Source organism: Tenrec ecaudatus, chromosome 16, assembly GCF_050624435.1.
Source record: "Tenrec ecaudatus isolate mTenEca1 chromosome 16, mTenEca1.hap1, whole genome shotgun sequence".
Taxonomy (NCBI): domain Eukaryota; kingdom Metazoa; phylum Chordata; class Mammalia; order Afrosoricida; family Tenrecidae; genus Tenrec; species Tenrec ecaudatus.
Genome location: NC_134545.1, coordinates 105279168 through 105303657, shown reverse-complemented (window position 1 = coordinate 105303657; position 24490 = coordinate 105279168). Strand labels below are relative to the sequence as shown.

The 24490-nt window shown below is 49.3% G+C and overlaps 1 protein-coding gene across 1 annotated transcript in view; it reads right to left on the bottom strand.

Annotated features, from left to right (window-relative positions):
• Positions 1-24490, bottom strand: part of DMBT1 (deleted in malignant brain tumors 1) — a 61588-nt gene that overhangs the window by 11064 nt on the left and 26034 nt on the right. The window contains exons 7-22 of the mRNA XM_075533476.1: positions 23217-23543; positions 22265-22288; positions 21850-21872; positions 21719-21733; positions 20704-20722; positions 18275-18598; positions 17322-17345; positions 14246-14395; positions 10622-10945; positions 9471-9494; positions 8414-8737; positions 6368-6521; positions 5753-5955; positions 4730-5050; positions 2221-2250; positions 1795-1945 (exon numbers count right to left, since the gene is read on the bottom strand). Coding sequence (XP_075389591.1) covers positions 1795-1945; positions 2221-2250; positions 4730-5050; positions 5753-5955; positions 6368-6521; positions 8414-8737; positions 9471-9494; positions 10622-10945; positions 14246-14395; positions 17322-17345; positions 18275-18598; positions 20704-20722; positions 21719-21733; positions 21850-21872; positions 22265-22288; positions 23217-23543 — 2437 coding nt within the window. The remainder of the gene's footprint in view (positions 1-1794; positions 1946-2220; positions 2251-4729; positions 5051-5752; positions 5956-6367; positions 6522-8413; positions 8738-9470; positions 9495-10621; positions 10946-14245; positions 14396-17321; positions 17346-18274; positions 18599-20703; positions 20723-21718; positions 21734-21849; positions 21873-22264; positions 22289-23216; positions 23544-24490) is intronic.

The following is a 24490-nucleotide window of genomic DNA, read 5'->3' as shown; positions in this document are numbered from 1 at the left end:
GCCTTCAGTCAAAAAGACCCAGCTCGCCACAGAGAAAAAATGAATATTCATGAGTTCCTAGGGATGGAACTAACTGGTGGAAGGTGTATTAGTCACTTCATGGAACCTCTCTAAGACTCCTATTTCTTATTTACAAACACTTCATAAGCCATCTATGCCTCTACCAAGAGCGCTAGAGTGAGACGGCAATGAAATGACGCATGGCACAGCAGGAGCAATAAAGTCACACAATAGCAACAAGTTGCTGCGCGGCTGCTCCCAGCTCACGGCGATCCCCCGAGTGTCGCAGTAGAAATGTCCTCCACCAGTTTCAGCAGCTGGTGTTTCACCCGGGGATCACCAGGCCTTGCTTCTGCAGGGCCTCTGGATGGGTGGAATCTGCACTTCCCTCAGAGGCCCCAGGACAGTGCTTGCTGTTCTTAAGCTGCTGCTTCCAGAGCCACCTGGGGCAGCCTCCCTCCAGAGGGTGTCAGTGCCACCCCTCCCCCAATCCAAAATGGATGGCAATGACGAGGGGATGAGCCCAGCAGTTGATCTTTTCCAAAACCCCACAAGCATGTCCGAGGCAGAGACACCCCAGAACCCTGCAACTGGACCTGGGGAGAAACCATTTCCTCAGCAGAGGCTGTGCATGAGAAGCCCGCATGCTGCCCCTTGTCCACGTCCTCGTGCCTGTCTGTGGGCACCATGGCCGCACACACCCGGATCAATCACTTATCAATGTGCTTTCAGCAATGTCCCACAGCTTACAGCAACAACCCCCGCTGTTTCAACCAATGATGAAACAGCATCTCCTGATGGAGGAAACCTGAACTCAGCGATTTCTGCATCTCTTGATGGACAAAAGGAGGAGGCGGGAAAGGGTTAACAGAACTGCGGTGCTTGTTAATGAGGATTAACAAAGTCTGGCTCCTAAGAAAATCCCTCCCACAGGATAACATTTTCATCTCTCGTGACCCTCTCAGTAACCCAGTGCGGTGAGGTCAATAAACAAATGAAAGCCACAAATCCACAGCCACCGAGTCCACACGGGCTCACAGCGCCCCCAGAGGACAGAGCGGAACTGCGCCATAGGCTTTCCCAGGGTATTATCTTTATGGGAGAGCCCTTGTGGTACCCTTGGTTAAGCGTTGGGATGCTAACTACCAGGTCGGCCATTCAACCACCCCCTCCGTGGGAGAAAGACGAGGCTGTCCGCTCCCATAGAGAGTGACAGTCTCGGGAACCACACGGAGAAGTTTTACTCTACCCTGTAGGGTCGACAAGGGGTTCTGATGTGCTCTAGGTTGGCCTTGGGCTGCTAACAAGGTCAGTGGTTCAAATCCTCCAGCGTCTGAAAGAAGAGCATGTCTGCTCCCATAATGATGGATAGCCTCAGACTCCTATATTGGGTCCCTATGAGTTAAAGTTCATTCAGTGGCAGTAGGGACTCAATAGCCGTGTGCTTGGTTTTAATCTTTGCAGAAGAAGCAGGCTGTCATATCATTCCCTGCTGGAGCAGCTGGTCAATTTGAACCAGTGACCTTGCCATGAGCCCAACGCCTCACCCACCATGCACCAGAGCTCCTTTGAGGTGAAGAGAAATCCAGTGACTTCCTGTGACCACACAGCAGATGAATGATGGTGCTGGGACTTCTCCCCCCACCCCATCTCCATGGGCTGCCCCCACGCTAAGTTCACAAAATTAAAAATTGCCAACCAGGCAACTGTCTCCCAGTGAGTTCCCTGGTCCATCGATTCCCTTTCCAAGGCCCGCGTGGTCTCTGTGCGTCTGCTCTGACTCAGCACACTTACTGGATGTCTCTGAAGATGATGGTCACGCGGTCGTTGTTCTGGACTTCAATGTCCCAGACACACCTGGCATTGTTTGGATAGTTCCCAGGATAGAACGGGCTGGAAAACTGCCCTGATGGGTGGGAAAGGAAGCCTCCGCAGGAGTAATTTGCTGTCGGGACAAAACGGAGTGACCCGTGAGACCAACTGCACAGGCCCTCGGGGACGATTTCTCTGAACGGTTTCTAAGACAGGAAATCAGCAGAAATGATGGGTGACTGGTTCAAGACCGTAAAGGGTCTTTTGTGAGGGAGGTGGGGCAGGCATGGGGTGGGGCACCCCCATCCTCATTCTTTTTCCTCCACAGTATCATCACCCCTGAGGGGGCAGGAGATGGCATTTCCAGGGCTCTTCTTCCGCACACCGGCAAGGGGCCTCAGAACTTACCGGATGGGCCAGTGGTGTTGTGAGCAGGAGCTGTTGGCAAAGAGAAAACAGACCGGTCAGCAACGAGGGAGCCCTGTTGGAAACTCCAAACCCAAACTCACTGCCATCGAGTCGATGCCGACTCAGAGTAACCCTATAGGATGGGGTAGAACTGCTTCTGGGTTTCCAAGACTGTGACTCTTTACAGGAGTGGAAAACTTTGTTTTTCTCCAACTGAGTGGCTGGTGGTGTCGAACTGTCAACCTGGTGGTTGGCAGCCCCCTGCGACACCACTTCCTGTGTCGGTGGAAGACTGATGCATGTGGAATCTCTCTGCTTCCTGTTCAATAGTTTGGCAAACCGAAAACTGCGCTGAACAAAGTAAAATCTACCTGGATATTGGCAAGGATTGGCCGTGAGTAATGAAATTATATTCGTGACAAATCTTGAATTGTCAAAAAATTTGGACACGTATGTCTTTTACAGCACCAACAAGGAGGCCTATTGGGAATCATGATCCATTTTTCCCCATCCATTTGACACACATTTGAGCTCATTCTTGCTCTGTGCCAGGTGCTGTGGCCATCTGGATTTGACAGAGGTCAACTGGATCCAAGCCTCCCTACCGGGAAGATCAGAGCCTGAACAGAGGCCATGCGTCCCATGCAGTGGGATGAGGCTCAAAGGGAAGTAGGGAAGAGGGAAGCTTGAGGGTTAGCTCCTGACCTGGACGGGGTGGAGAGGAGTGAGCAGGTAAGCAAGAAGGGCCTAGCAGGAAGGTAGCAAAGGTGTTCCAGGAGGAGGAAAAAGCAGGTGCAAAGGGATTGACTGAGACATGAGAGTAGCTGGCCCAGGTGGATGGAATCATGAGGAGATGCAGAGATGGGGCTCTGTTGGAGGTCGGGAGGGGACTGTGCTATGGATAGGGCTCTCAGCTTGCTCATGCTGATTTCCCTCTCTGCTGGGAATTTGCATTTCCACCCCCAGATTTGCTGAATCCCAATCTGAACTTAAGCAAGAACCCCAGGTGTTTCTCGTGCGCACAAAAGAATCAGATATAAACTGGGGATCTGTAAGAATCCCCTCAGGACCTGCTTAAACTAGATCCCTTTGCAGTCTCTCTGCAGTCCTTAGCAGGGAATCGAACCTGAATGGACCAGCTGGGAGCTCTGGCTTGAATGCAGTCAGGATGAACTTTGTGTTACGTAAAGGTGACTGGGGCTGGTAGGAGGGCCACGTGTGGGAGCCACAGTGGGAGGGAAGTGGAGGGGGATGGAATAAGGACCGTCAGGAGAAGGAGGGTGCTGGAAATTCTCCAGGGAGGTGGACAGGAACTCAGGAACACTCGACAAGAGTCATTCTATGCTGCCCTGAAGCAGGCTTCAGTTGGCCTTCCCCACCCAGGTCATGCTGTCCAGGAGAGTCGGAGGGCCCTACACAAGCGGCAGCCCCTCCTTGGACTTTAGCCTCCTGACCAGGCTTGCGAAGAGAGATGAGGGTTCCCCAAGATGCTCAAGAAACAGAGCCCAAGAGAGACCCAGGTTCTCCCCCCAGGTTGGGACATGGCTGCAGGATGACACACCTGCCCTCATGAAGCCACACTGGCCAATTTCTCCAAGAGTGAACCACCCACCCTGAGCCGCCCAAGGGGAGATGGAAATCTTGATACTTACGAGGTATGGTTCCGCTGAGCCCTGCAAAGGGAGAAAAGCAATATGTCTGTCACAGAAATGCGACCAAGAACGAGTGTGTCCTGAAGATCAGCGGAACACACCCAGGTGACTCACAACCTGACCTCGTGGGCCACCGAGTTACTGTCCCCAAGAGGAGACTTCACTGGGTCTCCCCCTCTGCTCCTGTGCCCTGTCGTTATTCCAGAGCCATCAGCACCAACCTACTGTGGTGGCTTTTGTTGTCCTGCCACTTGGTAGTTCAAGTACCTGTGGGGTCACCCATGGCAGACAGGTTTGAGCAAAGTTTCCAGACTCAAGCAAATGGGGAAGAAAGGCCTTCAATCTGCTCCCAAACAACCCCTGGGTTACAGCAGACCGTTGTCCGACTGGACGTAGCCACACCAGTGACCATGGAAACGGCACAGGACAAGGTGATGCAACACTCTGGGATACGCAAGTCATCATAGGTTGAGGCTGGCTCGCTGGTCACTAACAACATCAGCACCGCGAAGGCCCTAACATCGCATCCTCCGCTTACTCCTCTCAATTGCGGTGGGGAGCATGTACTATCATCACATCTTCCCTGAAGGACACTGATGCTGGAGAGGCCACCTCTAAAGGTTCTCAAACAAGTGGGAGAGGAAGGGCACATAGTGATCTGTGTGTGGCCAGCCTGATGGGCAAAGGCCAGAAACTGGCCGAAGATAAAGTGGCCCCTGCACAGCCTTCTAAAATAGACCAAGAGGGCTATGCTGACTACCTCCTGCCCATGCCCAGCCCTGAAGTGCACCCACCAGCAGCTGTATGTTTTCATCTCATAGGAAGTGGCAGGTCAAGTGTGCCGTGCCATGGCCTACCTGAGCAGATGACACCAGCGTCTTCCTGGTGACCGCAGTTATGGGCGAACCACCCTCTGTTTGGACACTGCCAGAGCATAGACTCCCTCCCTGTGCACTGCATGTCATCCAGAGTGATGGGGCCGGAGCCAGAGCCAAAATAGGCTCTGCCTGGGGCTGATACTGCATCTCCACAGCCCAGCTGTCTGCAGACCACCTGGGCATCCTGGAGGTCCCATTGATCGTCACAAACCGTCCCCCAGCGTCCATTGTGGTAGACCTCCACACGCCCAGCACAGCTGTTGTTGGGGGAGCTGGCATTGACTAATCTCAAGCTGGCATCTGAAAGACACAGGACGTAAGAAGTCACGGCCACGTCCCACGCCGAGCCTGCAAGGCCAACGAATTGCCAGCCCTGACCAACAGCATCAGTCAGGTAGTTCTCCTACCCCGCCGCCAGTATTTCAAAGGCCTGAAGGGCCACCCAGGGTGGACTGGCATCCACAGTGTCCAGGCAGAGGCAGCTGTGGGGGAAAGACCTGCGAATGTGCCAGTACAATAGCCAATGGAAAGCCTACGGAGCCAAGAGTTTGTCAAATAAGATGAGCAAAGCTGTCCTGTTGTCCGTGGCGTCGCCGTACATTGGAGCTGACCAATGGCGACTGACAGCAATGAAGCCTAGAGGCAGAGACCGCGTTGTTTCCATGGTGAAGCCGGGATGGGCTGTGCTGGGGCTTAGATGCTCTCATCCTTCTCAGGGGAGGGGCTTGTTCATCAAGGAGAGGTAGCTTACGCAGAGTCCCCCAAAGCTTATACAAGGCAATCCCAAAGCCAGGCTGCATCCCCTATTCCCCGAGCCACACTGCCTTGGCTAACCGCCTTCTCCTTCAGGAGCTCGCCGCCAGCAGTTATGATACAAGAGAAGGGACAAGCTGTCACTGGACCTTCTGCGGTTCCCCACGGAGACTGCCTTGGAGAGGCAAGACTCCCCACCCCTACTGCCTCAGCCCCCGAGCCGCGTGGTCGGGTCTGGTTGGCACTTACCACTTGGAAAGGAGTTGTACCAAGCAGAGAAGCCGGTGTTCTGAAAGCTAATGTCACTTCGAAATCGAACGGTCATTCGGTTCGAAGAAGAGGTGAATATTCGGCCGGTTCCATTACAGATCTTCCCCAGCAAGTTACTGCTATTGAGTGGCCCATCAAAAACTTCCACGTAATCATAACTGCAGGCACTCTGCATCTCCAACCTGGGCACAAAGATGGGGCCAAGGAGCTGAAGCCACCGGCTGATATAGAAATTCCCGTGGCTCCGGTATTTTCTAGATGAGCTGGAGCTCCTGTGTGATGCTGTTGGACCTGAGGGGCCCCCACACCCCCCACACCCCCCCCACACAGACACACACAGACACACACACACACACACACACACACACACACACACACACATACTAGCTCTTCCTTTCAAGCAAATCCACAGACTTCCCAATATTGCCTGATGCGTCCTGGTAGGGAATAAAGCAACGTCAGGCTGTGTTCCGGGAACCGGAGCAGAGGAAGCGCAGCCCAGGGAGGAGCTGAAATCACTGGGCGTCTCAGCCGGGGGGGATCCCACCGGGGATCCCACCCCCACCCCTGCCAGGTGACCTGGTTGGTACTCACTGAAGGTAACTGAAGGCCAGGTTTATACGCGATCTTGAAGCCACTACTATCTCCCAGATGCAGTTAGCATTGTTGGGGTAGAACCCAGGGTATGACGGGCTATTAAATGTCCCACTGGCGTTGAGCAAGAGGCCACCGCAACCTGGTGAAGGCCCTAGAGGAGACAGAGAGGGACAACCATCGGCTTGATGCTCCAGGGAAGCGCGGCAAACTATACAGGAAATGGCTTCAGGGTACAAGCATCTCAGTTCATAACAGGATTTCACTTTTCCTGTAAGCAAGTCCAGTCTCTCAGGGCTGCTTCTAAGCTACTAGCCATCAGCTCTCCTGCCCCACATCCAACCGAGCGTCTCCCCTCTGCCCCTTGGCTCCTGAACACTGACTCTCTCACAGAAGGTGGCCGGCATCAGAGGGATCACGTGGCCCGGAGACCACAAGTAGCAAGAAAGCAACGAAGACGTTGTCACTGTCCAATGACAGTGAGCTACGCCTGGGCCACGTGGGGGGGGGGCGCTCATGACATTCTCTCATCTCCCAGCATCCCCTGAGATGTCGCCACTTCCCGAGTGGGGTCAGGAGCAGCGAGGCTGCAGCAGGAGGCCTGGGTTTGTATCCTGGCTCTGCCTTTTCAGGGCCTGGATCTCAAGCAAGCGACTTAACCTTTTCTTCCTCCATGTCCACATCTAACAAGTGAGGATAAGCACTGGGTAATACATGAAATGATACGTTCACCCTCTTAGAGCAGTCACTGCCAAGGAGGGACGGTCCTCCTCTTGCTGCTTCTGCAAATGCGAGGGTGGAAAGCCTACTGAGGAACACTGCTTGGCTGGGCTGGATCGGACTCACCTGGGGTAGGAGTCGTCATTTGTGAAGCTGGAAAAAAGGAGATAGAAAACAGAGTTTGTCTTGGCGCCCGGGGTGCTTTTGAACAAACCATTCAGCACCCAGAGCCAGAGAAACGAGCGGTACCTAGGGACTGCTTCTATCCTGGAGAGTCGCCTAGAAGACTTAAGCCTTGGGGGTTAGACTGCCCCCCAAGAGAGGGAGGGGAATGTATCCTCACAGCTGAACGTTGAGAGGAGCCCAGCTGGAGTACTGGTTGTGCTTTGGGGTGGGATCCGCAAGGTGAGCAGATTAAAAGCAACAGCTGCCCTGCGGGAGAAAGACGGGGCTTTTCTACTATAATAAGAGTTAGGCTTAGAAACTCACAAGGGCAGTTCTGCCCTACCCTATAGGGTCGCTGTGAGTGGGCATCCACTCAGTAGCAGTGAGTTGTGTTTTTGGAGATCAAAAAGTGTATTAATCCCTTTGTTGATCTTCTTGCCTAATGATGTTTAGCATGAAGTTGCAGCAGCCCACCCACACAATTCAGGAGGTGAGGGTGGCTGGTAGAAGCCTAAAGCTTTGGAGAGTTTTCCTGCTTCCCAGGGATGCTTGTGGTGAGAGCAGGCAAGCACAGGAGACACCCTTTCTTGGAAGAATTCACAGGACCACCTCACCCACCCCGCCCCCACCCAATCAGGATCAATGGAGTCTGATGCCTTCTCCTGAGCCAAGGTGCTTTCTTATCAAGGGCTCAGCAGAGGCACTTTCCCCAATGGGCGAGCACAATCCTAATCCTCAGCCTCCCACCTTTCTGTCCCTGGTTCATGAGAAGCCCCTTGTTGGGGGCCATGAGAGATAAACATCCCCTCTGTCTACACAGCATGGGGTCAAATCCTTAATGGGACCCTGGCAGCAGATGCCTTTCTCTGCAGCCTCTGACATGCATGGTGCTGCCCGTTAGCCTCTGTTCCTGCCGGGCCAGCAAATGACAGGGAAGCACGGTAGGCTGTGGCTTTCAGTTGGATCCCCAGTTCTAATTGACCACCTGGACAAGCGGCAGCTCAAGAAAAAATTAGCAATGAATCTTGGCAGATGGCTAAAAAGAATTCAATGACGCAAGAAATAGAAAGGCATTTTCAGGAAGAGGGTCAGAGCTAAGAATTCTCTTCCTCAGCAAAGCCTACTCCAAGAGTGGAAGTTTTCCAGGTATCTGAGACCCACCTGAGCAGATGACACTAGCATCCTCACTGTGGTGACAGTTATGGGAGAGCCAGCCACCATGGGGACAGTTCCACAGGTAGGACTCGTATCCTGTGCAATTCACATCATCCAGGACGATCTGTCCTGAGCCCTGCCCAAATTGGGCACTTCCTGGAGCAGACATGGCCCAGCCACAGCCAAGCTGCCTGCAGACCACGTTGGCATCACTGGTGTCCCAGTTGTCATCACACACCGTGCCCCAGGAGCCTCCGTAAAGGATTTCCACACGGCCCTGGCACCAGTCACTTCCATTCACCAGTCTCAGGGCTAAGCCGGATTCTGTCCCTAGAAGAAGGCACGACAATTGTTCAACCATAATACCCACAAATGACGTCCAGGAGACAAGGATGACAAACTTTGAAGCTATGGCTAAATATATAGAATACTGGAAGGATGCTTACCAAAGGAAGGCGTTGTTTGCCAGTAATCTGAAGAGAAAGAGAAATCTGGTTAGAAAGGACTGGAGAGTCGGCATAGAGGCCTTTACCTGGAAGGACAGTAAGATTTGGGAAACTTGGCCCTCTACTGGAGAAAACAGCATCGTTGGGACAGTAGCAATGACACAAACCATGTTGCTCGATGTCTACACTAAGCCCTGGGGGGCAGGGGGGTCAATGCACCCAGAAGAATTAGAAACTCTGCTCTCAGAGAGTTCTGTGGTAAAAACATGCTTTTTCTGTGCATGGGGTGTGTAGGATAGGAGACATCTCTGTTCTCACACATATACGTATTGGTCCAGGTAAGGTTTGTCAACAGGGAAGATCCAAGAACATCACCTCTTTCTCCTCACCTAGCTCAAGGGAAGCTCTGCTTAGCAACCATGTCAGAAGCCAGAATGTTCTTGTCACACCCAACCAGATGAGCGGACCGGTGTGCCCTAGGATCCACGAGCCCAACGCCTTCCATGACCAGTGTCAGGAAAGGTCACGGAGGATGAAAAAGGGCCTTACTGACCCCTCTTCCAACTGGTGATTGTGGCTGTGCAGGTGAGCAGGGGTAGGAGGAACTCAAAACTCACCTGGAGTGGGTGTGGCCTGGGAAGCTGTGAGAGAGAGAGAATGGAATCAGTCACATGGTACACCAGATGTCACCTTGGGGAGCAAAGGGATAAGACTGAGCCAGTGAGAAACTCAGTCAATGGTTATCTGAGACAGAGGGGCTGGGACATCGGTCCTCCACCATCCTGGGAGAGGGTGGCACCAGGTAAAAGCTGAAGCAGTTTCTGTCCTTTATCATCTCAACTTGATGAGGCTTAGGCCTGAATTATGGCAGTCAACTTGCCCCAGAACCAGTTTCCACTCAGTTGGATAGACTGACAATGTGTTGGCTTTCAAGTTCCGCCTTGAACCATTAGCAGGCTTTGCTTGGGAAACCTCCTGAGACAAGCTGCTCTACCCAAAGCAGACTTGATGTTCTCTGTTCTCCGGAGGGATGTGTAGTCAATGAATCAGACCCCCTCCATCTTGGTCAACTGATTCTTATACTTATCTGTACTCTGAATCATGTTTCCTTCTCATTGACTAAGGTGACGCATCTTCATCCAATTGACTGAGTACAATTCTAATCCTAAGCCTTACACTTCTCTATCCTCGGTCCCTAAGAGCCTTGTGCTGGAGCTCCCAGGAAAGGGCACATTCCCCTCATCCACCCAGCATGGTGTTAGATCCTGAAAGGAACACCGGCACCTGATGATTTTCTTCTAACTCAGTGATGCTCGACCTGTCGATCGCGACCCCTTTGGGGTCGAACAATCCTTTCACAGGAGTCGCCTGATTCACAACAGTAGCAAAATTACAGTGATGAAGTAGCAACGTAAATAATTTAGGGTTGGGGGTCACCACAACATGAGGCACTCTATTATAAGTTGCGGCATTAGTTAGGTGGAGAACCACCTCCTGAACTCCTTACACGTAGGTCACATTCAGTGGAAAAAATATAAGAGAGGAAAATACAACTGCTTTCAGTGTGGTTCACAGGTCTAGATGACCATCTCAACACCTCCACCTCAAAAACAATTAACAGTGAATCTTGGCAGATGACTGGAAATGTGTCAGTGGAACAGGAGATACTAGAAAATAATTGACATATAGGGTGGGGATCTAGGATAAAATCTCTTATAAAAGAAGCCCTACTCCAAGAGATGGAGCTTAAGGTATGCTGGAAACCCACCTGAGCAGATGACACCGGCATCCTCATTGTGCCCACAGTTGTGGGAGAGCCAGCCACCGTGGGGACAGTTCCACAGATAGGATTCATATCCTGAGCAACGCACATCATCCAGGACAATCTGCCCTGAGCCCTGCCCAAATCGGGCGCTTCCTGGAGCAGACATGGCCCAGCCACAGCCAAGCTGCCTGCAGACCACGTTGGCATCATTGGTGTCCCAGTTGTCATCACACACCGTGCCCCAGGAGCCTCGGTACAGGACTTCCACGCGGCCCTGGCACCGGTCACGTCCATTCACCAGTCTCAGGGACAAGCCGGATTCTGTCCCTAGAAGAAGGCACGACAATTGCTCAACCATACCTGAACTTCAGGTTAACATCTGCCGCACGCCGGGCTCTCACTGAGGACAGTGACCTGAGTGGAAACTGGGTCACCAGATCCAGTGTAGAGCACGGGGGATCCTCCCCTTCAAAACAACAATCAGTGTGGTTCAATAGGGGACACAGGAAAAGGGCAGGGGACGGGTGGTGCTAGAAATATGATTCGAGCGGGAGAGCAGACAGTTCTCCCATTAACGACCTTCATTAAGTTGAGGTCCCAACACTAATATATGAAAACTTCAAAAATACTTTTTCTTTTTAAAATCATTTTACGGCAACTCACAAAACTCTTATCACAAACCACACATCCATCCATTGTGTAAAGCACATTTGTACATTTGTTGCCATCATCATTCTCAAAATATTTTCTTTCTACTTCAACCCTTGGTATCAGTGGCTCATTTTTCTCCTCCCTTCCCACAAGCTCCCCCACCCCCATGACACTTGGTAATTTATAACTTGTTATTTTTGTACTTTCTTCCACTGTCTGACATATACCTTCACCCACTTTTCTGTTGTCCATCCCCCAGGCAGGCGGTTATATGTAGATACTTGTAGTCAGTTCCCCCCTTTCTACCCATCCTCCCTCTACACTCCCAGTATCGCCACTCTGGTCCTGAAGGGATCATCTGACCTAGATTCCCTGTGTTTCCAGTTCCTATCTGTTTGAGTGTACATCCACAAATCTAGCTGGATTTATAAGGTGGAATTGGGATCATGATAGTGGGGAGTGGGGGTGGGGGGAGAGGAAGCATTAAAAAACCAGAGTAAATTATATGTTTCATCATTGCAATACTGAATCCTCACAGACTCTTCTCCTCCCCATGACTCTTCTGTCAGGAGATGTCCAGTTGCCTACAGATGTGCTTTGGGTCTCCACTCCACACTCACCCTCACTCACAATGACATGATTTTTTTGAAAATTTGAAATTTAAGAAGACCCGGTTACCCTACCGTGCAGAAATGGTAGTTGAAGGGGGATTGCCACCTCTCAGTTCCCTGAGTTATGATCTGCACAGACTTAACTCAAAACCCACGAATGACACCCAAGAGACAAGGATGACAAACTTTGATGTGAGAGTAAAAAATATAAGAATGGAATGATGCTTACCAAAGGAAGGAGTAGTTTGCCAATAATCTGGAGACAACAAGAAAGCTGGTTAGAAAGTGACACGGATGACAAACTTTGATGTGATAGTAAAATATATAAGAATGGAATGATGCTTACCAAAGGGTGGAGTGGTTTGCCAATAATCTGGAGAGAAAGAGGAAGCTGGTTAGAGAGGACTGGAGTGTTGGGCACACAAAGCTTTCTCTGGAAGGACAGTAGGGTTTGAGAAATCTGCCTCTGCTGGAGAAAACAGCCTCTCTGGACAGGAGCTATGAACACAAATCATGCTGCTCGATGAACACACTAAGTAATTAAGGGGGGTGGTGCACAAAGAAGAACTACACACTCTGCTGTCAGAGTGTTCTGTGCCTTGAACATGCCTCAGTCTTTGCGTTGGGTGTATGAGAGGAGACATCTCTGTTTTCTCATCAACAACTATTGGTTCAGGAAAGGTGGTATGTCGAGGATCCAAGAACATCACCTTCTTAACCCCACAAAGCTCAAGGGAAGCTCTGCTTAGCAACAACTTTAGAGGCCAGAATGTTCTTATCACACACAACACAAAGGGATCAGTGTGTCCTAGATTCACAGAGCACCAACTTACTAATTAGATTCCTACCCACGGTGACCCAAAAGGACAGGGTAGAACAGCCCCTGTGGATTGCCATAACTGAAATTTTATGGGAGTAGAAAGCCCCACCTTTCTTCCATGCAGTGGCTGGTGGTTTTGAACAGCTGACCTTATAGACTACAGCTCAACATGGAATCACTATGGCACCAGGGCTCCAAGAGCCTGTATTCACCTCTGCTCTCAGAGTTGACTTTGTTAGAAGCATCCCATCGCCTTTTCCATGGCATTTGACAAGGAAGTCTCCACTCTCCTTTCACATGTGACTTCTGATCCACACAAGGCTTCCCAACAGAAGAGAACATCAGCTCCTTCTACTCAGCAAGCTCAAGGGAAGCGGTGCTTAGCCACCATGTCTGAGGTGAGAATTTTCTCACCACACAAGAGGAGTGGTGTACTGTAGGTTCAGCTGGGACCACCTCCTTACAATAATGGTGTCACGAGGTCATGGAAAATCAAAAGTCACTTCACAGACTCTCTTGTAAGTAGTAATTGTGGACTGTGGAGCTTATCAGGGATAAACAGGAAACACAGAGCGCCAGGGAGATCAGACTTACCTGGCATAGGTGTGGACTGCGAGGCTATGAGAGAGAGAAAACCGAATCAGGCACTTTGTACACAAGTTTTCCCCTCAGAGAGCATACGTTTAAGAAGCTGAGCCAGTGATAAATTTGGTCAATGGTTATCTGATCCACAGAAGGTGGGATGTCGATCATCCAACTTCCTGTGAGAGGGTGGCCCCAAGTGAAAGCTAAGCAATTTCTGTCTGTCTTTTATCACCTCTTCACCATCTCAAAGAAATTCACTAGTTCCGAATAAAGATAGCCAACCTGACCCAGAACCAGTGTCCCACGCAGGTGGCCAGACAGTGGGTGTGTAAGCAGTCAGGCAATTGTCAGCATGAACAATGGTCAGGCCGTGCTTGACAAGCCTCCTGTGACAGACTGTCCTACCCAAAGCAGATTGATGTTCTGTGTGCTTGGGGTGAGTTTGCACGTTAAGAGCCTGCACCCCTCCAGGTTGGCCAACAGAGTCTTTGCATGCCTGCACTTCCCATCTAGGGGCTTCCTGATCATGGGCTGGCTGAGACACTCTCATTCTGGTGCCTGGGTGCCAGGCTACTCCTTAGCCTTCTACCCTTCCACCCTGCTTCCTAACAGCCTTGTGTTGGGAGCTCAGGGACGAACCAACTTACTGCCCTTAAGGCAGGTTCTCAAACCCATAAAGGAACACTGGGGCCTGGTGCTTTTCTCCTTAGCCCATGACACGCATGTCGCAAGAAATGAAGGGGTAAAAATTGATTTCTGCTTTCAGTTGGGTTCACTGTTCAAGTAGGCGGCCTTCATATTGGCGGATCAATGAAAATGAACTTTGAAGTTAGCCAAAAATTTCAGTGAAATGAGAAATGTATTTTTACAATGAGGCAATAGGGTGAAAGTTAAGAAGTAATCTCTCGGTAAGGAAACTGCACTCCGAGCGATGGAGCTCAGGGAATGCCGGAGACTCACCTGAACAGATGACACTGGCATCCTCAGTGTGGCGACAGTTATGGGAGAGCCAACCATTGTGGGGACAGTTCCACAGGTAGGACTCATGTCCTGAGCAGCGCACCTCATCCAGGACGATCTGACCATAGCCCTGCCCGAATCGGGCGCTTCCTGGAGCAGACATGGCCCAGCCACAGCCAAGCTGCCTGCAGACCACATTGGCATCACTGGTGTCCCAGCTGTCATCACACACCGTGCCCCAGGAGCCTCTGTAAAGGACTTCCACACGGCCCTGGCACCAGTCACTTCCATTCACCAGTCTCAGGGCCAAACCAGATTCTGTCCCTAGAAGAAGACACGACAATTGCTCAACCATACCTGAACTTCAGGTTAACATCCTGCAGCATGTGGGCTCTCACTGAGGACAGTGACCTGAGTGGCACTGGGTCAGCAGATCCAGTGCAGAGCACGGGGATCTTCCCTTTGAAAACAACAATCGACTCTCTCACTTACTCACTCACTCTCTCACTGTCACACTCACTCACTCTCTATCACATTCACTCACTCTCTCACTCTCTCACACTCACTTTCTCACTCACTCACTCTCTCACTAATTTACTCACTCCCTCTCACTAATTCACTCACCCACTCACTCTCTGTCTCTCACTCACTCACTCACTCACCCTCTCAGTCTCTCTCTTACTCTCACACACTCACCCACTCACTCAGTCTCTCTCTCACTCACTCTCACACACTCACCCACTCACTCAGTCTCTCTCTCACTCACTCTCACTCACTCACCCACTCACTCTCTCTCACTCACTCATTCACTCACTCACTCATTCTCTCTCACAGTCACTCACTCACTCTCACTCACTCACTCACTCACTCACTCTCTCTCTCACACTCACTCACTCTCTCACTAATTCAAAAAAAAAAAGAAAACAACAATCAGCCCACACATGTCAATAGGGGACACAGGAAAAGGGCAGCGGACAGGTGGTCCTAGAAATATGAATCAAGCCCGAGAACAGACAGTTCTCCCAGTAATGACCTTCATTTATGTGGAGGTCCCAACACTAGCATATGAAAACTTCAAACATATGTTTTCATTTTAAAATCATTTTATTGCAGCTCACACAACTCTTATCACAATCCATACATACATCCATTGTATCACGCACATTTATACATTTGTTGCCATCATCATTCTCAAAATATTTTCTTTCTACTTCAGCCCTTGGTAACAGCTCATCATTATTCTCCCTTCCCACAAGCCGCCCCCCATGAAGCCTTGGTAATTTATAAATTGTTATTTTTGTACATTCTTCCACTGTCTGACATATCCCTTCACCCACTTTTCTGTTGTCCATCCCCCAGGGAGGCGGTTATATGTAGATCCTTGTAGTCAGTTCTCCCCTATCCCACCCTCCTTCTACCCTCCTGGTATTGTCATTCTGGTCCTGAAGGGATCATCTGTCCTAGATTCCCTGTGCTTCCAGTTCCGATCTGTAAGGTAGAATTCAGATCATGATAATGGGTAGTGGGGGGGGGGAGTATTAAAGAACCAGAGTATATTGTATGTTTCATCATTGCAATACTGAACCCTCACTGGCTCTTCTCCCCATGACTCTTCTGTCAGGGGATTTCCAGTTGCCTACAGATGTGCTTTGGGTCTCCAATCCACACCCCACCTCACTCACAATGACATGATTTTTTCGAAAATTTCAAATTTAAGAAGACCCGGTTACCCTACCGTGCAGAAATGGTAGTTGAAGGGGGATTGCCACCTCTCAGTTCCCTGAGTTATAATGTACACAGACTTAACTCAAAACCCACGACTGACATCCAAGAGACAAGGATGACAAATTTGCTGCGATAGTAAAAAATATAAGAGTAGAATGATGCTTACCAAAGGATGGTGTGGTTTGCCAATAATCTGGAGACAACAAGAAAGCTGGTTAGAAAGTGACAGGGATGACAAACTTTGATGTGATAGTAAAAAATATAAGAATGGAATGATGCTTACCAAAGGGTGGAGTGGTTTGCCAATAATCTGGAGAGAAAGAGGAAGCTGGTTAGAGGGGACTGGAGTGTTGGGCACACAGAGCTTTCTCTGGAAGGAAAGTAGGATTTGAGAAATTTGCCTCTGCTGGAGAAAACAGCCTCTCGGGACAGGGGCTATGAACACAAATCACGCTGCTTGTAGACCACACTAAGTAATTAAGGGGGACAGTGCACAAAGAAGAACTACACACTCTGCTGTCAGAGTGTTCTGTGACTTGAACATGCCTCAGTCTTTGCATTGGGTGTATGAGAGGAGACATCTCTGTTTTCTCATAAACAACTATTGGTTCAGGAAAGGTGGGATGTCGAGGATCCAAGAACATCACCATCTTAAACCCACAAAGCTCAAGGGAAGCTCTGCTTAGCAACAACGTCAGAGGCCAGAATGTTCTTATCACACACAACACAAAAGGATCAGTGTGTCCTATATGCACAGAGCACCAACTCACTAATTAGATTCCAACTCATGGTAATCCAATAGAACAGGGTAGAAGAGCCCCTGTGGATTTCCATAACTGAAATTTTATGGGAGTAGAAAGCCCCACCTTTCTTCCATGTAGTGGCTGGTGGTTTTGAACAGCTGACTTTGTAGACTACAGCTCAACATGGAATCACTATGGCACCAGGGCTCCAAGAGCCTGTATTCACCTCTGCTCTCAGAGTTGACTTTGTTAGAAGCATCCCATCGCATTTTCCATGGCATTTGACAAGGAAGTCTCCACTCTCCTTTCACAGATGACTTCTGATCCACACAAGGCTTCCCAACAGAAGAGAACATCAGCTCCTTCTACTCAGCAAGCTCAAGGGAAGCGTTGCTTACCCACCATGTCTGAGGTGAGAATTTTCTCACCACACAAGAGGAGTGGTGTACTGTAGGTTCAGCTGGGACCACCTCCTTACAATAATGGTATCACGAGGTCATGGAAAATCAAAAGTCACTTCACAGACTCTCTTGTAAGTAGTAATTGTGGACTGTGGAGCTTATCAGGGATAAACAGGAAACACAGAACGCCAGGCAGATCAGACTTACCTGGCATAGGTGTGGACTGCGAAGCTGTGAGAGAGAGAAAACCGAATCAGGCACTTTGTACACAAGTTTTCCCCTCAGAGAGCATAGGTTTAAGAAGCTGAGCCAATGAGAAATTTGGTCAATGGTTATCTGATCCACAGAAGGTGGGATGTCGATCATCCAACTTCCTGTGAGAGGGTGGCCCCAAGTGAAAGCTAAGCAATTTCTGTCTGTCTTTTATCACCTCTTCACCATCTCAAAGAAATTCACTAGTTCCGAATAAAGATAGCCAACCTGACCCAGAACCAGTGTCCCACGCAGGTGGCCAGACAGTGTGTGTGTAAGCAGTCAGGCAATTGTCAGCATGAACAATAGTCAGGCCGTGCATGACAAGCCTCCTGTGACAGGCTGTCCTACCCAAAGCAGATTGATGTTCTGTGTGCTTGGGGTGAGTTTGCACGTTAAGAGCCTGCACCCCTCCAGGTTGGCCAACAGAGTCTTTGCATGCCTGCACTTCCCATCTAGGGGCTTCCTGATCATGGGCTGGCTGAGACACTCTCATTCCGGTGCCTGGGTGCCAGGCTACTCCTTAGCCTTCTACCCTTCCACCCTGCTTCCTAACAGCCTTGTGTTGGGAGCTCAGGAGAGGAACCATTTCACTGCCCTTAAAGCAGGTTCTCAAACCCATAAAGGAACACTGGGGCCTGGTGCTTTTCTCCTTAGCCCATGACACGCATGTCACAAGAAATGAAGAGGGGAAAATTTGATTTCTGCTTTCAGTTGGGTTCACTGTTCAAGTAGGCGGCCTTCATATTGGCGGATCGATGAAAATGAACTTTGAAGCTAGCCAAAAAATTCAGTGAAATGAGAAATGTATTTTTAAAATGAGGCAACAGGGTGAAAGTTAAGAAGTAATCTCTCGGTAAGGAAACTGCACTCCGAGCGATGGAGCTCAGGGAATACCGGAGACCCACCTGAACAGATGACTCCGGCATCCTCAGTGTGGCCACAGTTATGGGAGAGCCAACCATTGTGGGGACAGTTCCACAGGTAGGACTCATGTCCTGAGCAGCGCACCTCATCCAGGACGATCTGACCATAGCCCTGCCCGAATCGGGCGTTTCCTGGAGCAGACATGGCCCAGCCACAGCCAAGCTGCCTGCAGACCACGTTGGCATCACTGGTGTCCCAGTTGTCATCACACACCGTGCCCCAGGAGCCTCGGTACAGGACTTCCACGCGGCCCTGGCACCGGTCACGTCCATTCACCAGCCTCAGGGACAAGCCGGATTCTGTCCCTAGAAGAAGGTACGACAATTGCTCAACCATACCTGAACTTCAGGATAACCTCCTGCTGCACACTGGGCTCTCATTCGGGACAGTGACCTGAGAGGCACTGGGTCAGCAGATCCAGTGCAGAGCCGAGGGGATCTTCCCTTTGAAAACAACAATCAGCCCACATGTGTCAATAGGGGACACAGGAAAAGGTCAGTGGACACGTGGTCCTAGAAATATGAATCAAGCCCGAGAACAGACAGTTCTCCCAGTAATGACCTTCATTTATGTGGAGGTCCCAACACTAGCATATGAAAACTTCAAACATATGTTTTCATTTTAAAGTCATTTTATTGCATGGGGAAATTGATCTATGTGTCTATATTTATAGGTTAAGTATTAAGGTGGCTGAAGGACCTTGGGCCTCTACTCAAACACTCCCTCAATGCATGAATAATTTCTTTTATTAAATTGGAACTCTATGATGCTCACTCTCCCGACACAACTGCTGGAGCCAAAGTGGGTGAACAAGTAAATGTGGTGAAGAAATCTGATGGTGCCTGGCTATCAAAAGAGATAGTGTCGGGGGTCTTAAATGCTTGAAGGTGAACAAGCGGCCATCTAGCTCAGAAGCAAAAAAGCCCACATGGAAGAAGCACACCAGCCAGTGCGATCATGAGGTGCCAAAGGGACCAGGTATAAAGCATCAAGCAAAAAAAAATATATATATATGTCAGTATATGTATATATATATGTGTGTGTATGTACGTATATATATATGTATATATATATATATACCATATTGAATGAAGGGGGAAGTTCAGAGTGGAGACCCAAGGCCCAAGTGTCGGCCAATGGAGATACCCTCATAGAGGGGTTTAGAAGAGGAGATGGGTTAATTAGGGTGCAAGGTAGTACCGATGAAGAACACAGCTTTCCCCCAGATCCTGGATGCTTCCTCCCCCCTACTACCATGATCTGAATACTACCTTGCAGGGCTGGATAGGGCAGAGGCTGTACACTGGTACATATGAGGGCTGGAGGCATAGGGAATCCAGGGTAGATGATACCTTCAGGCCAAGGGTGTGAGGGGCGATGCTGGGAGAGTGGAGGGTGAGTGGGTTGGAAAGGGGGAACTGATCACAAGGATCCACATGTGACCTCCTCCCTGGGGGAGAGATGGCGGAGAAGGGGGAGAAGGGAGACTCCGGATAGGGCAAGATATGACCAAATAACGATGTATAAATTACCAAGGGCACATGAGGGAGGGGGGAGCGGGGAGGGAGGGGGAATAAAAAAGAGGACCTGATGCAAAGGACTTAAGTGGAGAGCAAATGCTTTGAGAATGATTGGGGCAGGGAATATATGGATGTGTTTTATACAATTGATGTATGTATATGTATGAATTGTGATAAGAGTTGTATGAGTCCCTAATAAAATGTAAAAAAAGAATAGAGGGAAAAAAAGAAAATTATTAGGACAAAGAATGTACAGATGTGCATTATGCAATTGATGTATGTATGTGTATGGACGGTGATAAGAGTTGTATGAGCCCCTAATAAATTGTTTTTAAATTTTTTTAAAATCATTTAATTGCAACTCACACAACTCTTATCACAAACCACACATCCATCCATTGTATCAAGCACACTTGTACATTTGTTGCCATCATCATTCTCAAAATATTTTCTTTCTACTTCAGCCCTTGGTAACAGCTCCTCATTCTTCTCCCTTCCTACAAGCCGCCCCCCATGAACCCTTGTAATTTATAAATTGTTATTTTTGTACTTTCTTCCACTGTCTGACATATCCCTTCACCCACTTTTCTGTTGTCCATCCCCCAGGGAGGCGGTTATATGTAGGTACTTGTAGTCAGTTCTCCCCTTTGTACCCCACCCTCCGTCTACCCTCCCGGTATTGTCACTCTGGTCCTGAAGGGATCATCTGTCCTAGATTCACTGTGCTTCCAGTTACTATTTGTAAGGTAGAATTCGGATCATGATAGTGGGGAGTGGGGGAGGGGGAGTATTAAAGAACCAGATATATTTTCTGTTTCATCATTTCTACACTGGACCCTCACTGGTGCTTCTCCTCCCCATGACTCTTCTGTCAGGGGATATCCAGTTGCCTACAGATGTGCTTTGGGTCTCCACTCCACGCTTCCCCTCACTCACAATGATATGATTTTTTTCAAAAATTTCAAATTTAAGAAGACCCTTTTACCTTACTGTGCAGAAATGGTACTTGAATGGGGATTGCCTCTCAGTTCCCGGCGTTATAATGTACACAGACTTAACTCAAAACCCACGACTGACATCCAAGAGACAGGAATGACAAACTTTGATGTGATAGTAAAAAATATAAGAATAGAATGATGCTTACCGAAGGGCGGAGTGGTTTGCCAATAATCTGGAGACAACAAGAAAGCTGGTTAGAAAGAAAGTCACAGGGATGACAAATTTTGATGTGATAGTAAAAAATATAAGAGTAGAATGATGCTTACCAAAGGACGGTGTGGTTTGCCAATAATCTGGAGAGAAAGAGTAAGCTGGTTAGAAATTGACAGGGGTGACAAACTTTGATGTAATAGTAAAAAATATAAGAATGGAATGATGTTTACCAAAGGGCGGAGTAGTTTGCCAATAATCTGGAGAGAAAGAGGAAGCTGGTTAGAGGGGACTGGAGTGTTGGGCACACAGAGCTTTCTCTGGAAGGACAGTAGGGTTTGAGAAATCTGCCTCTGCTGGAGAAAACAGCCTCTCTGGACAGGAGCTATGAACACAAATCACACTGCTCGATGACCACACTAAGTAATTAAGGGGGGACAGTGCACAAAGAAGAGCTACACACTCTGCTGTCAGAGTGTTCTGTGACTTGAACATGCCTCAGTCTTTGCGTTGGGTGTATGAGAGGAGACATCTCTGTTTTCTCATAAACAACTATTGGTTCAGGAAAGGTGGGATGTCGAGAATCCAAGAACATCACCTTCTTAACCCCACAAAGCTCAAGGGAAGCTCTGCTTAGCAACAACCTCAGAGGCCAGAATGTTCTTATCACACACAACACAAAAGGATCAGTGTGTCCTAGATTCACAGAGCACCAACTCACTAATTAGATTCCTACCCACGGTGACCCAAAAGGACAGGGTAGAACAGCCCCTGTGGATTTCCATAACTGAAATTTTATGGGAGTAGAAAGCCCCACCTTTCTTCCATGTAGTGGCTGGTGGTTTTGAACAGCTGACTTTGTAGACTACAGCTCAACATGGAATCACTATGGCACCAGGGCTCCAAGAGCCTGTATTCACCTCTGCTCTCAGAGTTGACTTTGTTAGAAGCATCCCATCGCCTTTTCTATGGCATTTGACAAGGAAGTCTCCACTCTCCTTTCACATGTGACTTCTGATCCACACAAGGCTTCCCAACAGAAGAGAACATCAGCTCCTTCTACTCAGCAAGCTCAAGGGAAGCGTTGCTTACCCACCATGTCTGAGGTGAGAATTTTCTCACCACACAAGAGGAGTGGTGTACTGTAGGTTCAGCTGGGACCACCTCCTTACAATAATGGTGTCACGAGGTCATGGAAAATCAAAAGTCACTTCACAGACTCTCTTGTAAGTAGTAATTGTGGACTGTGGAGTTTATCAGGGATAAACAGGAAACACAGAACGCCAGGGAGATCAGACTTACCTGGCATAGGTGTGGACTGCGAAGCTGTGAGAGAGAGAAAACCGAATCAGGCACTTTGTACACAAGTTTTCCCCTCAGAGAGCATACGTTTAAGAAACTGAGCCAGTGAGAAATTTGGTCAATGGTTATCTGATCCACAGAAGGTGGGATGTCGATCATCCAACTTCCTGTGAGAGGGTGGCCCCAAGTGAAAGCTAAGCAATTTCTGTCTGTCTTTTATCACCTCTTCACCATCTCAAAGAGATTCACTAGTTCCGAATAAAGATAGCCAACCTGACCCAGAACCAGTGTCCCACGCAGGTGCCCAGACAGTGGGTGTGTAAGCAGTCAGGCAATTGTCAGCATGAACAATGGTCAGGCCGTGCTTGACAAGCCTCCTGTGATAGGCTGTCCTACCCAAAGCAGATTGATGTTCTGTGTGCTTGGGGTGAGTTTGCACATTAAGAGCCTGCACCCCTCCAGGTTGGCCAACAGAGTCTTTGCATGCCTGCACTTCCCATCTAGGGGCTTCCTGATCATGGGCTGGCTGAGACACTCTCATTCCTGTGCCTGGGTGCCAGGCTACTCCTTAGCCTTCTACCCTTCCACCCTGCTTCCTAACAGCCTTGTGTTGGGAGCTCAGGAGAGGAACCATTTCACTGCCCTTAAAGCAGGTTCTCAAACCCATAAAGGAACACTGGGGCCTGGTGCTTTTCTCCTTAGCCCATGACACGCATGTCGCAAGAAATGAAGGGGTAGAAATTGATTTCTGCTTTCAGTTGGGTTCACTGTTGAAGTAGGGGGCCTTCAAATTGGTGGATCGTTGAAAATGAACTTTGAAGCTAGCCAAAAAATTCAGTGAAATGAGAAATGTATTTTTACAATGAGGCAATAGGGTGAAAGTTAAGAAGTAATCTCTCGGTAAGGAAACTGCACTCCCAGAGATGGAGCTCAGGGAATACCGGAGACTCACCTGAACAGATGACACCGGCATCCTCAGTGTGGTGACAGTTATGGGAGAGCCAGCCATTGTGGGGACAGTTCCACAGGTAGGACTCGTGTCCTGAGCAGCGCACCTCATCCAGTACGATCTGACCATAGCCCTGCCCGAATCGTGCGCTTCCTGGAGCAGACATGGCCCAGCCACAGCCAAGCTGCCTGCAGACCACGTTGGCATCATTGGTGTCCCAGTTGTCATCACACACCGTGCCCCAGGAGCCTCCGTACAGGACTTCCACGCGGCCCTGGCACCGGTCACGTCCATTCACCAGCCTCAGGGCCAAGCCAGATTCTGTCCCTAGAAGAAGGCATGACAATTGCTCAACCATACCTGAACTTCAGGTTAACATCCTGCCGCATGTCTGCTCTCACTCGGGACAGTGACCTGAGTGGCATTGTAAGATACAGAGACCATGCCCTCTTCTGTTGCTCCATGACAATCTACACACACAGTTAAGAGAGCCGTTGAGAAAAGTATAGGAAGCAGACACCTGAATCCTGCTGAATCTAGACCTGGTTCTATCAAAAAGTCCTGAGTTATGTGAGCCATCCAATAGCCTTCTAGGTTAACAACACTTGATTTGACTTCCACGCCCAGGCTAACTAAAACATCCTCCTTAATATGAACGTGTTACAATTCAGACCTGGCAGTTGAAGGGGAAACTCTACGTTCCTTGACTTAGTGAACTACGGAGACTTAGCAGAGTGCCCAGGGACTGCCTCCAGATCCATAAAGTTACAACATGAGGTTGTGGGCAGAACCAAATGATTCTTGCCTTTCTGTTTGCCGCCACTCTGCAGAGGAAAAGACGGAAGGGGATAAAGGACTCGAGGAGGGGGTCAGGATTGGGCTAAAGGACTGATCTGGGGATCAGAAATGAAAAGATTTGAGACTCCGTCTGCTGAGAGAGAAAGTGACTTCTTCCGATAGTTGCAATGGACAAACGTCATGGCCTTAGTGTCTTTGACAATGACATGGAGGTGCCAGATGGCACAAAAGCCATTGGGAACCTCTGCTCTCAGATTGCACTTTGGGAAGAACATCCTGCGCTTTTCCTTGGAATGTTTGATTAGAAAATTCTTCGTCTTCTTCTCAGATTTAATGTTTGGTCCAGGAAAGGCTTCCAAGGAGAAAAGTCCCCAAAATATTACCTCCTTCTACTCAGAAAGCCCAAGGGAAGCTGTGCTTAGCAACCATGTCCTAGCCTAGAAAGGTCTTATCACCCTCAATAGATAAGATGACCACTG